Source organism: Aquarana catesbeiana, linkage group LG07 (assembly GCF_042186555.1).
Source record: "Aquarana catesbeiana isolate 2022-GZ linkage group LG07, ASM4218655v1, whole genome shotgun sequence".
NCBI classification, from domain to species: Eukaryota; Metazoa; Chordata; class Amphibia; order Anura; family Ranidae; genus Aquarana; species Aquarana catesbeiana.
Window position 1 is genome coordinate 5,179,923 of NC_133330.1, and position 16,863 is coordinate 5,196,785.

The 16,863-nt window shown below is 41.9% G+C and overlaps 1 protein-coding gene and 1 pseudogene across 1 annotated transcript; both read left to right on the forward strand.

Moving 5' to 3' along the window:
• The first annotated feature begins 1,305 nt into the window (after window positions 1–1,305).
• On the forward strand, window positions 1,306–2,262 carry LOC141102470 (olfactory receptor 5A2-like; annotated as a pseudogene).
• Window positions 2,263–15,181: 12,919 nt separating this feature from the next.
• LOC141102335 (olfactory receptor 1J2-like) lies at window positions 15,182–16,504 on the forward strand. The gene is made up of 2 exons (XM_073591292.1): window positions 15,182–15,195; window positions 15,530–16,504. The coding sequence occupies exon 2, from the start codon at window positions 15,554–15,556 to the stop codon at window positions 16,502–16,504; it is 951 nt and encodes a 316-aa protein (XP_073447393.1). The 5' UTR covers window positions 15,182–15,195; window positions 15,530–15,553.
• The last annotated feature ends 359 nt before the right edge of the window (window positions 16,505–16,863 follow it).

A 16,863-nucleotide genomic window follows, 5' to 3' on the forward strand; every position in this document is an offset into this window, starting at 1 on the left:
TTTTTTTGTAAATAAGTACGCTTTCTCCTTCAATAATGGGCACTGATATGGCTGCACTGATGGGCACTGATACGGCGGCACTGATGGGCACCGATGAGGTGGCACCAATGAGGTGGCACTGATGAGGTGGCACTAACGGGCACTGATGATGGGCACTGATAGGCGGCACTGATGGGCACTGATAGGTGGCACTGATGGGCACTGATAGGTGGCACTGGTATGCGGCACTGATGGGCACTCATAGGTGGCACCGATGGGCACACATAGGCGGCACTGATGGGCACTCGTAGGTGGCATTGATTGGTATATATGGGTGGCACTGATGGGTACTTATGTGTGGCACTGATGTGTGGCACTGATGGGCACTGATAGGTGGGCACTGATGGGCACAGATGGGCACAGATGAGCACTGACAGGTGGCACCGATGGGCAATGACAGGTTGCACAGATGGGCAATGACAGGTGGCACTGATAAAGCATTGCTGGGCAGATCTGGGCATTGCTGGGCAGATCATTGACATAATAGTGCCAATCAGTGCCCATTTGTGGGCACTGATTGGCACAGATTGGGCACATGTGGATGGCCATGGGATACATACCTGGCCATCCACGTTGCCCCTTCCCTGGTGGTCCTAGTGGCATGCCTGGTAGTCCAGTGGGGTGATCTGAGGGGGGGCTGCGCTGATAAACAATCAGCGCAGACCCCCCCTGCCAGGAGAGCCGCCGATCGGCTCTTCTCTACTTGCGTCTGTCAGACGCGAGTGAGGAAGAGCCGATCAACGGCTCTTCCTATTGACAGCGTGATCAGCCGTGATTGGACACGGCTGATCACGTGGTAAAGAGCCTCCGCCGGAGGCTTTTTACCAAGATCAGTGTAGCGGTGTGTCAGACTGTTATCCTGCTGGACGTAATATGACGTCCAGTCAGGATAACAGAACCACTTCCCGGACATCAATCCGCTATAGGGCGGGCGGGAAGTGGTTAAAAAAATACTTACAGTGGATTTTAAATTTAATTGTTAAAGACTTTACTAAATTATAGAAAAAAGGTTATCTCAAGGTGATACCAATTATACCAATTATATCTTAGGAGATCTGTAATAAGCCTTCAGGTTTGTGTTTTTACAACACAGCAGACTGTCCTGAAGGACTTCCAACATTTTATATAAGAATAAATCATTAGCTGGTAGAAATGCTTACATGTAAATCTGAGTAGAATGTGTGAACACCACAGACAGGTTTTCCAATTATTAAATCCTCAGATCCAAAATTGTATTACTGTTTTATATTGAATAATTTAAACAAACAAAAAAATTATATTATGAGGAATATGACAGAGCTTACCTATCTTACTCTTGTGGGTCTATCAGACCATCCACCAACCATGAATGTACTTTTTGTGCTCTTCCTTCTGATCTATCTAATGACTCTTACCATAAACCTTCTTATTTTTTTCTTGGTCCTCACTGACTACCATCTGCACAACCCGATGTATTTTTTTCTTGCAAACTTGGCATTTCTGGACATGTGCTATTCATCAGTGACCGCACCAAGGATGCTCTTTGATTTGGTCACAAAAGGCCAATCAATTTCCATTCCTGCCTGTATATCCCAAGTGTTTTTCTACATTTCCTTTGGTTGGTCAGAACTTTTCTTGCTCTCGGCTATGTCCTACGACCGCTACCTTGCCATCTGACACCCTTTACATTACAAGCTAATTATGTCTTGGAGAGTCCGTGTTCGCGTGGCCTCTTTGATCTGGGTTGCCTCATGTACCATCTCTTTGGTATATACTTTATTTTTGCTCAGGTTGTCCTTCTGCAGAACAACTTCCATCCACAACTTCTTTTGTGACCTTCCACACTTATATCAAATTACATGTACTGACCCCTTCATAAACATGGTGGCCGTATTCTTAATAGGTGTTGGTCTTGGATCAGGAGTAGTTATTTTGACCTTTCTTCCCTATGTCTATATTTTAAGTACCATCCTCAGAATCCGTAGCAAGACTGGAAAGAGGAAAGCATTCTCCACCTGCTCATCACACCTCACTGTGGTCTTCATCTTTTATGGATCTTTAATTTTTATTTACTTGGTTCCAACTTCCAGCAATATGGTCAGTTTAAACAAACTGTTCACAGTCATATCTGCCCTCATTAACCCATTGCTGAATCCTCTGATCTACAGCCTGAGGAACAAAGACCTTATGGAGGCACTTATGAGGTCCTATTATCACTTGAAGTTAATCCGGGCATCCCTCTGAAAATATCATTGTGAAATTTGAAATTTTTTTCGTATTTCTGGGCCATTTTCAGTTGACTAAAAAAATTCAGTAATGTCTTTTATAAAATGTAAACATGTCAGGGGGTCACACATGTACTTATACTTGCATGGTCAGGAGTCATTGCAACCCACAGACCAAATGTAGCAGTTCCATTATGTTTTGGTTAACCTTAAAATTACTATTTTACCTTCCATAATATGATTTTTATTTACTTTTTTCCCTCCTCCAGCAATATGCACACTTCGAACAAACTGTTTTCAGTCACATCTGCCCTCATTAACCCATTGCTGAATCCTCTGATCTACAGCCTGAGGAACAAAGATCTCATTGAGGCATTATTATGTCTTATTATCACTTAAAGCTTATCCAGAATTCATGCTTAAAACATCATTTGGAAGTTTGGCACTTTTTGCATTTCTTTTTTTTTATTATTTTATTTTTATTGTAAAGGTAAGAGGGTATTACAATAAGACAGGTAATTGCGGTCCATAAAATCGAGTACAGACATAAATACTACTTGTGCAAAGAAGACTAGACTAATGCCCTGTACACACGGTTGGACATTGATCGCACCATGGATTTTTTCCGACGGATGTTGGCTCGAACTTGTCTTGCATACACACGGTCACACAAAGTTGTCGGAAAATCCGATCGTTCTGAACGTGGTGACGTAAAACACGTACATCGGGACTATAAACGGGGCAGTAGCCAATAGCTTTCATTTCCTAATTTATTCTGAGCATGCATGGCACTTTGTGTTTCAGATTTGTGTACACACGATCGGAATTTCCGGCAACGGATTTTGTTGTCGGAAAATTTTATAGCAAGCTCTCAAACTTTGTGTGTCGGAAATTCCAATGGGAAAATGTGTGATGGAGATTACACACGGTCGGAATTTCCGACAACAGGGTCCTATCACAAAATTCTATGTGTACAGGGCATTATAATAAATTAACAAGCATCAGAAGTAAGTAATAAGTAAGTCAATAAGCAAGAGAAATGAATAAGGAGGAAAAAGAAGGGGGGTTGATACGATATGTGGGGGGTATTTTTGCAATCCTAATATACAATAATCTAAAAATACAACCATAACCATCTGTAATAAGGAGGTCATTATCTACTGAGCATTTCACCCAAGTTTACTGAGAGCAGTTTGAAATGAGGAGGTCCACATAAACACCTTATTTTTTGAAAGTCATCCACTTGTTCCAAGTTGCAAATCAAAGTTTCCTTTAGGGACATGGAGTCATTTTTCCTTATGGCATGTACAACTTGTGGAGCATGGGCTCCCTCATTCTTCAAAGTCTGAAAAAGGACCCAGGAATACGTGGCATCAAGGAGAAGGATCACTATTGGTTGGCAACCCTCCTTGACTACCGTTACAAGGGGAAAATCTTGTAACTCATCCCATCGCCACAGAGGGAGCAGAAGATGAAATCTCTTGAGGATGCCTTAAAGAGAAGTTTATGTAATGCCTTTCCTGACTCTGGTAGGTTACAGTCTAGTGGAAAACTTCGTTTTGAGGCTTCTGTTGGTCAAGAGAGGAGCGGTGGGGAAGGGGGGTGCCTCAGTGATGCCTTTTCAAAATTTTCTAGTCCTCGGCTCCCAGGACTGTCAGCTTCCACAACCCATTGGCAGCGTCTTCATCATGTGGTGGGAGATTATCTAGGGGCGAAAACAGATATAGAGAGCTTTCCAGTCGACAATTCACTGGGTTACAGGGTCATGAGAATAGACCGCTGGCCAGAACTTGCCCAGTATGCAATAGAGCTACTGGGCTGCCCTGCATCCAGCATGCTTTCCGAACAGGCATTCAGTGCTGCTGGAGGTTTTGTGACACATAAGAGAGTGCGTCTGTCCACAGATACAGTGGACCGGCTGACATTTATCAAAATGAATCAGTCCTGGATTGGCAGCAGCTATTAATCCCCTGATGCCGATGTCACCGATTAAGTGCTTCCTGGATCTTGAATCTCTGAAAGACTGTCTAGGCTGCTTAGCTTTGTGGGTGTTGATTTCATCTGGAAGAAATATTTTGGTGTAGGTTTCATGGGCACAATTAACACCCAAGGAACAATTTTTCCGCAACTGTTTGACAGGTGCATATCATTTCTATTTTTGACAGCAAGGCCAATTCTTGCTTTCATCAAGAGTACCTGCATAGGGTTATGGTATAAAGGCGCCACCGACACCCAAAAACTAATTTGACTGGTGCATAACATTGCAATTTTTGACAGCAAGGCCAATTCTTGCTTTCAATAAAAGTACCTGTACAGGGATACGGTGTGAAAGCGCCACCGACACCCAAAGCCCAATTTTTCGGCACCTGTTTGACAGGTGCATATCATTGCAATTTTTGACAGCAAGGCCAATTTTTGCTTTCATCAAGATTATCTCTATAGGAATACGGTGTGAAGGCGCCACCGACACCCAAAGACCAATTTTTCCGCACCTGTTACTTCGGTCCAAAGTCTGAAAAAGAGACACCAGAATTTATCCAAAAAATAAATCTCTAATCTTGTTCTCAGTACACTACATTGTGGCCAAATCATACAGACTGGTTCCCCAAGCCATTGTTTATAAAATAAAGGTAGCTTGAATGGAAAAGCTGCTGTCATAACAACGATATTCCTCTTCAAAGTAGCAACGTAAAATGATGGCGGGCGGTCCTTAAGTGGTTAAGCATCAGTAAATCACTGCTCATTTAAAAATTATGTTTTTTACTAACTTTTTTTTTATTGATACATGTCCCTCGTGGCAGTACCCGGACTCCCATGGCAGGGTTGTAGGGAAGAGGTCCCTGTCCTCATACACATGGGGACAAAGTGCTTTACCAGGGGGGTTTCCCCCTGGCAAGGTATCCTCCCCATCTTAAGGCATTTGGCCTGGTATTGTTTAGGAGGGGGCAGGGCACATCCAGGTTATCCCCTTTCCTGGCTAGCAGGACCGCTTTCATAGATAAGATATTGGTAAGGATATTGGGGCGATGCCATGTCCTATTTTCTTGTTTTTTTGCATGGGGTACCCCCTTAAACTCCATACCAGACCTGAAGGGTCTGCTATAAATTTTAGGGAGCCCACTCTGTGATTTTTGTTTTGTTTTTTGCGTAGGGATCCCCCTTAACCACTTGCCTACTGGGCACTTAAACCCCCCTCCTGCCCAGACCAATTTTCAGCTTTCAGCGCTGTCACACTTTGAATGACAATTACTCAGTCATGTAATACTGTACCCAAATTAATTTTTTGTCCTTTTTTTCATACAAATAGAGCTTTCTTTTGATGGTATTTGATCACCGCTGGGTTTTTTATTTTTTGCGCTATAAATGAAAAAAGACCAAAAATTTGGAAAAAAAACACATTTTTCTTAGTTTCTGTGATAAAATTTTGCAATTAGTATTTTTTCTTCATAAATTTTGGCCACAATTTATAATGCTACATATCTTTGGTAAAAATAACCCAAATTAGTGGATATTATTTGGTCTTTGTGAAAGTTAGAGAGTCTACAAGTTATGGTGCAAATCATAAAAAATTGATCACACCTGATGTACTGACGGCCTATCTCATTTCTTGCGACCCGAACAAGCCAGGAAAGTACAAACACCCCCCAAATGACCCCTTTTTTGAAAGTAGACATTCCAAGGTGTTTAGTAAGATGCATGGTGAGCTTTTTGATGTTGTAATTTTTTCCCACAATTCTTTGCAAAATGAAGATTTTGTTTTTTCCCCCACAAAATTGTCATTGTAATAGGTTATTTCTCTCACATGGCATGTATATACCACAAATAACACCCCAAAATACATGCTGCTACTCCTCCTGAGTATTACAATACCACATGTGTGGGACTTTTTCGCAGCGTGGCCACATAGAGAGGCCCAACATGCAGGGAGCACTATCAGGTGTTTAAGGAGCATAAATTACATATCTAACTTGTTGATTACCTATTACACTTTTGAAGGCCCTGGAGCACCAGGACAATGACACGTAACACTGACATGGCACTGATGACAGATGGCACTGATACGTGGCACTGATACGTGGCACTGATGACAGATGGCACTGATGTGGCACTGACACTGATGTGGCACTGATGACAGATGGCACTAATACGTGGCACTGATGACACGTGACACTGATGACAGATGGCACTAATATGTGGCACTGACACGTGGCACTGATGACAAGTGGCACTGATGACAGATGGCACTGATGACAGATGGCACTAATACGTGGCACTGATGACACGTGGCACTGATGACAGATGGCACTAATACGTGGCACTGATGACAGATGGCACTAATACGTGGCACTGATGACACTGATGACAGATGGCACTGATACGTGGCACTGATGACAGATGGCACTATGTGGCACTGATGACAGATGGCACTGATGACAGATGGCACTGATAACAGATGGCACTATGTGGCACTGATGACAGATGGCACTATGTGGCACTGATGACAGATGGCACTATGTGGCACTGATGACAGATGACAGTGGGGACAGATGGCACTGGGGATAGATGGCTGGGACATGACAGTTGGGACAGATGGCAGGGACAGATGGCAGGGACAGATGGCAGTTTGACACTTTATTTTCATTTTTTTTTTTTACTTACCGCCGCAGCGGTTCGCTTTCCCTCCTCACATGCTGTCTCTGTGTGAGGAGGGAGAGCCGCAGAACACCTGCGATGAGTGATGATCTCATATGTAAACATATGGGATCGTCTCTCATTGGCACCGCCGATCGTGCTGAAAAGGGCCCCTATGATTGGCCGTTTTCAGCGATCTGTGACTGGCTGTGTCCAAGGGACATGGCCAGCACAGAACCTCCTCGATGCGCGCCCGCGGGAGCGTGCAACGCGGAAGTAATCAGGAGGATGTCCAGGGACGGCCCACCGGCAGATAGTGTCCGCGCTGCAGCCGTCTTTCGGCTATAGTGCGGGCGCGAAGTGGTTAAAACCCATAACAGACCTTCAACAAGATTAAGGGTTCTGGTATGAATTGTTTGCATTCTTGCTGTTGAATGTACTAGAGCAAAAGTGCCAAAACAAATTTACTGGTAATTCACATTTTATACAAAGAAAACCAGGCTGGGGGGAAATTAAATTTATTGGCAATTTAAATGGTATTTCTTTACTTTGTAAATGTCCATTTTGCTGTAGTACATACTGTACTTGTAAAGATCGTATATGTGCGCTATGTCATAGTCAGATTTAGGGCATCCCCCAAACATGTTTTTTAAAGGAATTGGGGATTGTTAGAAATCCACTTTATTACTAAAATGGCTACTCCCTGCTACACAGTAATTTTTTTTGGTTCATTTTTTTGTCCCCCCCTGTTTGTTTGACAAACACTTGCCTATTCGCCTTGAAAATTGCCAGAACTGATTTTAAGGATTCAGCTCCTGTAATGGAAGTTTGTAAGTTCTGTATATAATTGTATTCTATTTTGTATGTATTGCACTCTGCCCTCACTGTGCACACGGCACTAATAATGTTTTCAGTACATGTTTACATTCTTTCTAATCCTGATTAGAATTATGCCCCGTACACACGGTCGGACTTTGTTCGGACATTCTGACAACAAAATCCTAGGATTTTTTCCGACGGATGTTGGCTCAAACTTGTCTTGCATACACACGGTCACACAAAATTGTGGGAAAATCCGATCATTCTGAACGCGGTGACGTAAAACATGTAAGTCGGGACTATAAACGGGGCAGTAGCCAATAGCTTTCATCTCTCTATTTATTCTGAGCATGCGTGGCATGTTGTGCATCGGATTTGTGTACACACGATCGGAAATTCCGACAACGGATTTTGTTGTCGGAAAATTTTATATCCTGCTCTCAAACTTTGTGTGTCGGAAAATCCGATGGAAAATGTGTGATGGAGCCTACACACGGTCGGAATTTCCGACAACAAGGTCCTATCACACATTTTCCGACCGTGTGTACGGGGCATTAGTCTGCCTATGTAACGCCCCTTGTTACCATCAACGTACAATTGCAATATTAATGAGATACCTACGTAATCATGTGTATAAAAACCTTCAATTGCGTCATAATAAAGCAGGACAGTTATTTGGAAAGGTATGGAGTGCATCTTTTGTGTCTGTTCCCTACTGCAGTAGTTATTAATTTGGAACCACTAATCAATATGAGGATAGGAGTTGCCTATATATAAAATGGCCAGGACAGATGGCGAGCTTTGCATAGGAGAGGATTTACAGGTGACCCTGAGAATCCGAAACAAAGAGCTTGAGATGATCTGGAAATTTCTGATAATCAGCCGGCTGAGGTAAGCCTTTTGCTTACATTTGAGTTATCAGACTTCCTTGATCGGTAAGGCATTTTCGGGACAAAGGGTACCTATTTTACTCCCCTTAATCGAACTGTATTGATTGGTGGTTATATGTTATGTTGTCACTGTCTATTGTCCATCGGAGTGTTATAGATAAGAAAGGGAAGAATAGTGCTGTTCACTGGTATATGTAGTACATCTACTAGATCAAGTAGTTTAGAGGCAAGAGGGTATAGGCACACGTAGAGAAGACTGACCAGTCATGATGGGCAATAAATTAAGTAAGGGAATGAAGGGTAAGAGACCCTCAAAAATGCCCAGTGCAAGAAGAGCGCTATATATGAACCGAAGGTGCCGTTCCGCCTATACTGAGCCCCTAGATTAATGATTAAAGTGGACAGGGATCCACAATGGGTAACTGGGTTACTAAAATCCACAGGGACTAAGAATCATGCAGAGTAAACAGCTAGAGAAAGAGCTATCTATGTGAGCAGGATGGATGAAGGGTGACAATTAACACTAGACAGAAAGAGACATTCTGATGTTAAGTTGTGGGGTGAATTTGGGGTCAGGCACTACAACTAGTAAAGTCAAAACAAAGAAAAAAGAGTTAATACAGAATACTTTATATGTTGTCAGAGTGGGAAGATGGGATGAGCACTATGGCTGCCCGTCTGATCATAGAATCATAGAAGCTAGAGTATGTGAAGTATGGGATTACAATACATGGGATGCAAAGGATATCAGAACAAAATAAGGAAAGCAGAATTAAAGCAGGGATATATTAAAGAGAGTTAAAAGAAAGTGAGAAAATGATATGCATGTGTTGTTTACAAATGGGAAAAATTTAAAAGATTTTAGAGAGATATTTGTGTATGTGTTTGAATGCTGGAACCTTTACTTCTATCTCTTGTGTGTGTTATGTATGCAGATGTGACCCCCTCCTTTGTGTTCTCATGAAAGAATGTAGCTGGGATGAGAGATCAGTGATAAGCTGGAAGGACACTATGCCAATTTATTTATAACAAAATGTGCCGGGTTAATGAATCTAATGATAAACAATGTGATCACAATTATTTTTGAATCTGTTTTCCAAACATGGAAAAATGAAGGTTTCATTTAACCGTGTATTACACAAATTGAATATCCTTTGATAGTGGAAACAGTGCATTTAAAAAAGATAAGTTAAGTAAAATTAAGTAAAATGTCCTAATTTAAGGACATATATCTCTGGATAGATATTATAATTAGGGTGTGATATTGAGATTATCATTTGAGTATTCATTTCTGATATGAGTTTAACAATTTATTAAAAAAGATATATTGTAACTGGTTTAGACAACCTTTGGTTGGAAATGAAATCCAGGTTTTTGGGAAAATTGTAAAATGGATTAGTTTAGATTAAGATAACAATTTTGTAATTTTACATTTATTGAGTGAAAAAAAAAAGATTAAGATGAGAGAGGAGACTGTAATGGAAATTTGTAAGTTCTGCATATTATTGTATTCTATTTTGTATGTATTGCACTCTGCCCTCACTGTGCAAACAGCACTAATAATGTTTTCAGTAAATATTTACATTCTTTCAAGTCCTGATTAGAATTAGCCTGCCTATGTTACGCCCCTTGTTACCATAAACATAGAATTGTAATAATAATGTGATACCTACGTAATCATGTATATAAAAACCTTCAATTGCATCATAATAAAGCAGAATAGTTATTTGGAAAGATGTGGAGTGTATCTTTTGTGTCTGTTCCCTACTGCAGTAGTTATTAATTTGGAACCACTAATCAATATGAGGATGCCTATCTATTAAAAAAGGCCAGGACACTCCCATTGACTTTTTTTGGGTTTGGATTAATGATCAGAACTTCAGCACAGTTTATCAGACCTCATCGTAATTGAACCCAGGTACATTCAGCTCATCCATAGTTACAAGTTAGAAGATGTTAATTAAAGGATAATGTACTTTTAGAAAAGATGAAGTTTAACTGAAGGCCCCCTTCACCAGCAAGCCCTCCAAATTTTCCACTTACCTGTCTGAGATCCATGGAAATATTTGCTCTTGGGCAACTGGGTACCACACCGCATCCTCTCAGAAAATTCCCTTGCAAGGCCAGCATTGCACAGTAGACTTACCATACATTCTTATGGGAATCCCGTTCTACGGCAAGTCATAGAATTCTTTAATGGGGGAAACTATTTGAGATGCCTTTATGCTACATTTACCAGAGAATGAAAGGAGAAGGCTTCTCCTTTAAGTTCTATACAAAAACAAATACACATGTACAATATACCAAAGCCTGTTGGCTCAGTAAAAAAAGGAATGGAGTTACCTGAGCTAGTGGAGGTGATTCCTGGCTTATATAAAGTAGATAAAGAGGCTAGAGTTATTCTTTAAGATTACCAGGTTATAAAACTGGTAAATCCAAAGAAGTAAACCTGTATAATAAAAAAAATCTGGTACAATGTTCTGGAACCGCTTCAGTGTCTATCTGCAATCTGCATAAAGGAGCTGGGAGCGATAGGTGGATGGTCAAGTGGAGACGGCAGAGGTGATGAGATGTCAGTGTATTCCTATATGCACAATCTAGGATGTCATTAGAAGCTACTATGCTGTAACACAGAACGGCTTTGTTTTCTTCTCCTCCTCATGTACCAAGCCCTCCCAATTTCCCATCATCCTCCCTTTTGATGAACTATCCTCAAGGAACGTTCAAGTACCAGGGTGATCTTCCCGTGCTTGACTCTGGTGATTACCAGCCTGATCCATCAGGCATTGCCTGCAGTCACAGCCTAAATGCCTTCAATGAGCATAGCTCCAGGACTGTAGGAAGTATTTGTATGAACTAATTACCCAATATACATCCATGCTGGGCAGTCCTGTAACACGGAATCTGCATTTTTAGCACCTGCATCCATACCAGTGGATTTACACACCATTATTAGTGGTCTCATGGAATCTCCTTTGGACTGTACAGTGTGAAAATTGCATTTAGTTCATTGAGTTCTGAAGTTCAGTTTTAAGTGTGACTGCTGGGTTGAATGGATGCAAGCGCAGCTGCGACCTTTCCCTAGGCAACTTTGTCTTTTTAATTTATTTAGGTTTGAAGGCTATCTTCTCTGGAATTTTTGTAGAGTTTTTGCTGTTTGTCAATTATGGTGCTTTTTCTACATTAAAATATATTTTTAATCAACCGTGGTGTTCCGCAGATGTGACCTTCTTGGCAGGATCTTTCTCCTTCCTTTTGTGCATGCAGTTTTTGGCCACGTGGGCTGCGCCATATGTGTATTCATATGGTGATTGGTTGTGTAATTATTTTAGTGAATTATTGAATATCAGTTTAGCGGTAGATACAGGCTTTATGATTTATTTCAGTTTAAATAGCCAGCAGGGCTAGCTGATGAGCGGGAAATGAAGACCAGGTGAGTCACTGTGGAATGAAGAGAGTACCAACAGCTGAGCACAGAGCACTGAGAAGAAAGGGCTGAGCCCATCCCTGACAGTACCCCCTCCTCAACTACCCCTCCCCCTCAGAGGACCACTGGGTTTGAGGGGAAAATGTCTATGGAAAGCAAGGAGGAGGACAGGAGCATGTATGTCCAAGGATGAGACCCAAGAGCTTTCCTCCTGACTGTACCCTTTCCAATGAACCAGGTACTGTATGCACCCACGGAACCTACGGGAATCAATGATAGATTGTATTTCACACTCCTCATGGTTCACAACTTAAACTGGGTGAGGACGTGGTACTGAGGTGGTGAAACGGTTGCATACCAAAGGTTTTAATAAGGAGACATGAAATACATTAGAAATACGCATATTAGAAGGAAGGTCTAAAGTGTAAACCACTGGGTTGATCCTACGGAGAATACAGAAAGGCCCAATAAACCATGGTGCCCGCTTCAGTGAGGTAACACAGAGTCGGAGGTTGCAAGATGACAGCCAGAGCCTGACCCCAACTTGGTGGGAAGGGGCAGGTAGGCATCCACGGTAAGTAAGGTGTCTGTACCTATCATTAGTATCTTGCAAGGACTCTTGGACCTGTACGCAAGTGGAACGAAGACCACAGAGATGCTCCTCCAGCACAGGAATACTCTGAGGAACAAATGAGTCAGGCAACATGGATGGTTGGAAACCATAATTCGCCATGAATAGAGACAATTGGGAAGCGGTATTGACAGCACTATTGTGAGCAAACTCCGTTCAAGGTAATAGGTCTGACCAGTTGTTATGGTGGTCAGAACTGTAGCAATGTAAAAACTGCTCCAAGGACTGATTGGCTTGTTCTGCGGCCCCATTGGACTGCCAGTGATACGCAGAGGAGAAGGAAAACTGAATTTCCAACTGTGCACAAAAGGCTCGCCAAAACCTGGACACAAACTGGCTACCCCTGTCCGAGATGATGACCTTCGGTAGCCCATGTAAGCGAAAAATCTCCCGAGCAAAAATGGAAGCAAGTTCTTTGGATGTGGGCAACTTCTTGAGTGGAATACAATGAGACATTTTCGAGAACCGATCAACCACCATAAGGATAACTGTGTTGCCCTGAGAGTTGGGTAACTCCACAATAAAATCCATATACAGGTGAGTCCAAGGCCTCTCTGCATTGGGTATGGATTGTAGGATGCCCACTGGAAGGTGTCATGGTATCTTACTTTGAGCACACACCGAGCAATCAGCTATGAAGGTGGCTACATCGGCGCATAGACTGGGCCACCAGAATTGTTGGGAAATAGCCCAACTGAGTTGATTCTTCCCTGGGTGGCCAGCAGCCTTGGGAAAATGGTAAGTCTGAGCACGGTAGTGCGGAGATTCTCAGGGACAAAGCAGCGGTCACAAGGTTTCACGAGAATGGATCTGAGCGGCAAGAATTCTGTCACCCAAAGGTTAAGTGAGACTGGTACAAACCGTAGCCACAATATTGGTTCATCCAATAGAAGGGATATGATAAACCCCACCTGTACAATTCAAGCGAGAAAGTCTGGGGATGCAGAGTACAGCTGGCATGAAAATCCCTGAACTTCCACTCATCTCCCACATACCACTCAGGGGTTGTAACTCTGCATTACGATGGAATCAGCAAAGTAGGGGTTACTGGCTAATTGCCCTGGGAGGTTGAGGCTGTTGTAGTGGAAGATCTTGGTGGACTCTGAACAGGTGATGCAGAGGTAGCAGTTAGAGTTTGAAGTCAACCCTCCAGTTGGAAGTAGCTGCCATGTGGCTGGATGATACTGTCATGTACCTGGTTGGTAGAAAAGAAATGAATAGCGAGCTTTCCTTGTGGCTATGGTACAAGCACATGTTATCCCTCAGTGGTGATGACAGGGAGTGCAAGGCTCAAATGGACACAGGTGCTGATAGACCAGTTCACTGGTAGCTGCTCCAGGAGGTGATCAGCTGTATTGTTCTAAGGGAGGAGGGTGTGGACCTCAGCTGAAACGTAAGGGAAACTGTGAAAGAGCAGGTCAGGCGAGGCAGCTGACGGAGTGCTGACCCACACAGGAGGTGAAGGTGGTGCAGAATATCACCAGCAGGGAAGGAACTGGAGTGGCATTGTCAAGGTCAGGATCCAGACTGAGGTCATACACTAATCAGTAGAATAAGAGATGACAGCATGGTCAGGAGCCAGAGCCAGGGTCATACATGATGAGACAGATAGGTGAGGACAGCAGAGTAGTCAGGAACCAAGCTAGGGTCATGGATGGTTGATCAAAAGAAGCAGAATCCTTTAATGAGATGAGGTCACAATCAGAGGTTAGGTAGAGGGGCAATTCAGAGACAAGCTGAGTCAGTAACAGGAAGTGAGAATATTTACAAAGATGCGCCAGAGGCAAGGGTCATCGACAAGCTGAAGATCATCCGGCAACCATTTGTCACTGCTTCTTTCTTTAAAAAGGGTGTTTGGCACCAGTTCTGGAATTGGATAGGTATGCACGTGCACCGACTCGCACAGACAGATTGCACCTGTGCATGTTTTTGTGAAAACTACCATGACTACAAAGGATATTGGCAGAAGTGCTTGGCCTTTATATTGGCACTTGTGAGTCTCTGTTCTAGGTAGTGTCCTGACAGTTGGACCGATGTAACTTTGTAAAAATATACTATGCCAATTCTTCTTTAAAGTATGTTTAGGAAGATTGCTGACTATGACCTCTGGCTAAACATTTGGATCTGCCAGTGCGGCCTTGAAACTATGGTGCCACTTGCCAATTTTTACCCCTCCATACCTAAGGACTACATTCTATGTATTTTTATATAGACACCTCCCTGTGACTTGTGTCTCTCCTTTAAGGCCTGTTGGTGCTGCAGTCAAGTTAAAGTGCCACTGGCAAATTTTTAGCCACCAAAAAGAGCTGAAGATCCAATGTTCTACAGGAAGACAGCTACCTGCGTTTTGTGTTTTTGTATTTTGGTCAGTTTAGCTAGCAAACTGTGGTGACCCTGGACAATTTGTACCCACCCAAGCCTAAAGGTTATAGCTCCTTACGGGCTATAAACTGTGCAATCCAAAAAAGTTTTAAATGAACAACCTTTATAAAAATGTAACTATAAAATGATGGAAGCTAAAAGGAAAGCAATGTTCTTTTTATTGTGTTTTAGGTCACTCTGTCCACTAACCAATAAGCAAAAGAGGTGACAAAAAATATAAAAACACTTTCAGTGTATCTTCAATTCAGATGTTAAAGGCGGTACACAATTATAGAAAAAGACTCTCTCGAGGTGTTACAAATTAAGAGACCTTTAATGAGACTTTCAGCTTTGTGTTTTTACAACACAGCAGATGGTCCTGAGGGAATACCAACATTTTATATAAGAATAAAATATGAATTGCTAAAAATACTTACATGTAAATCTGAGTAGAATGTGTGAACACACCGTACATGTTTTCCTATTATTAAATCCTCAGATCTATGATTTTATTACAGTTCTATAGTGATATATTTAAACAAAGAAAAAAATGTGTAATATGAGGAATTTGACAAAGATTTCCTCTTTTATTCTTGTGGGTCTATCAGACCATCCACTGACCATGAATGGACTTTTTGTGCTCTTTCTTCTGATCTATCTGATGACTCTTATCACAAACCTTATTATTTTTTTCTTGGTCCTCACTGACTACCATCTGCACAACCCCATGTATTTTTTTCTTGCAAACTTGGCATTTCTGGACATCTGCTATTCATCAGTGACGGCACCAAGGATGCTCTTTGATTTGGTCACAAAAAGCCAATCAATATCCATTCCTGCCTGTATATCCCAAGTCTTTTTCTACATCTCCTTTGGTTGGTCAGAACTTTTCTTGCTCTCAGCTATGTCCTACGACCGCTACCTTGCCATCTGCCACCCTTTACATTACAAGCTAATTATGTCTTGGAGAGTCCGTGTTCATGTGGCCTCTCTGGTCTGGGTTGTAGCATGTTCTGTCTCTTTGGTTCATACTTTATTTTTGCTCAGGTTGTCCTTCTGCAGAACATCTTCTATCCACAACTTCTTTTGTGACCTTCCACACTTATATCAAATTACATGTACTGACCCCTTCATAAACATAGTGGCCGTATTCCTAATCGGTGTTGGTCTTGGATCAGGAGTAGTTATTTTGACCTTTCTTCCCTATGTCTATATTTTAATTACCATCCTCAGAATCCATAGCAAGACTGGAAAGCGGAAAGCATTCTCCACCTGCTCATCACACCTCACCGTGGTCTTCATCTTTTATGGATCTTTAATTTTTATTTATTTGGTTCCAAATTCCAGCAATATGGTCAATTTAAACAAACTGTTCACAGTCATATCTGCACTCATTAACCCCTTGCTGAATCCTCTGATCTACAGCCTGAGGAACAAAGATCTCATCGAGGCACTTATTAGGTCTTATTATCACTTAAAGTTTATACAGAATTCATGCTGAAAACATCATTTGGAAGTTTGAAACTTTTTTGCATTTCTTTTTTTTAATTATTTTTTTTTATTGTAAAGGTAAGAGTGTATTACGATAAGACAGGTAATTGCGGTCCATAAAATCGAGTACAGACATAAATCCTACTGCTGCAAAGAAGACCAGACTTATAGTAAATTAAGCATCAGAAGTAAGTAATAAGTAACTCAATAGGCAAGAGACATGAAGAAGGGGGGAAACGAAGGGGGGTTAATACGATATGTGGGGGGTGGGGGGTATTTTTGCAATTCTAATACACAATAATCTAAAAATACAACCATACCCATCTGTAATTAGGAGGTCATTATCTACTGAGCATTTCACCCAAGTTT

Bases quoted from the DNA above. Each gene is read 5' to 3' on its own strand.
- LOC141102335 (XM_073591292.1), top strand. From the start codon at position 15,554: ATGTGTAATATGAGGAATTTGACAAAGATTTCCTCTTTTATTCTTGTG.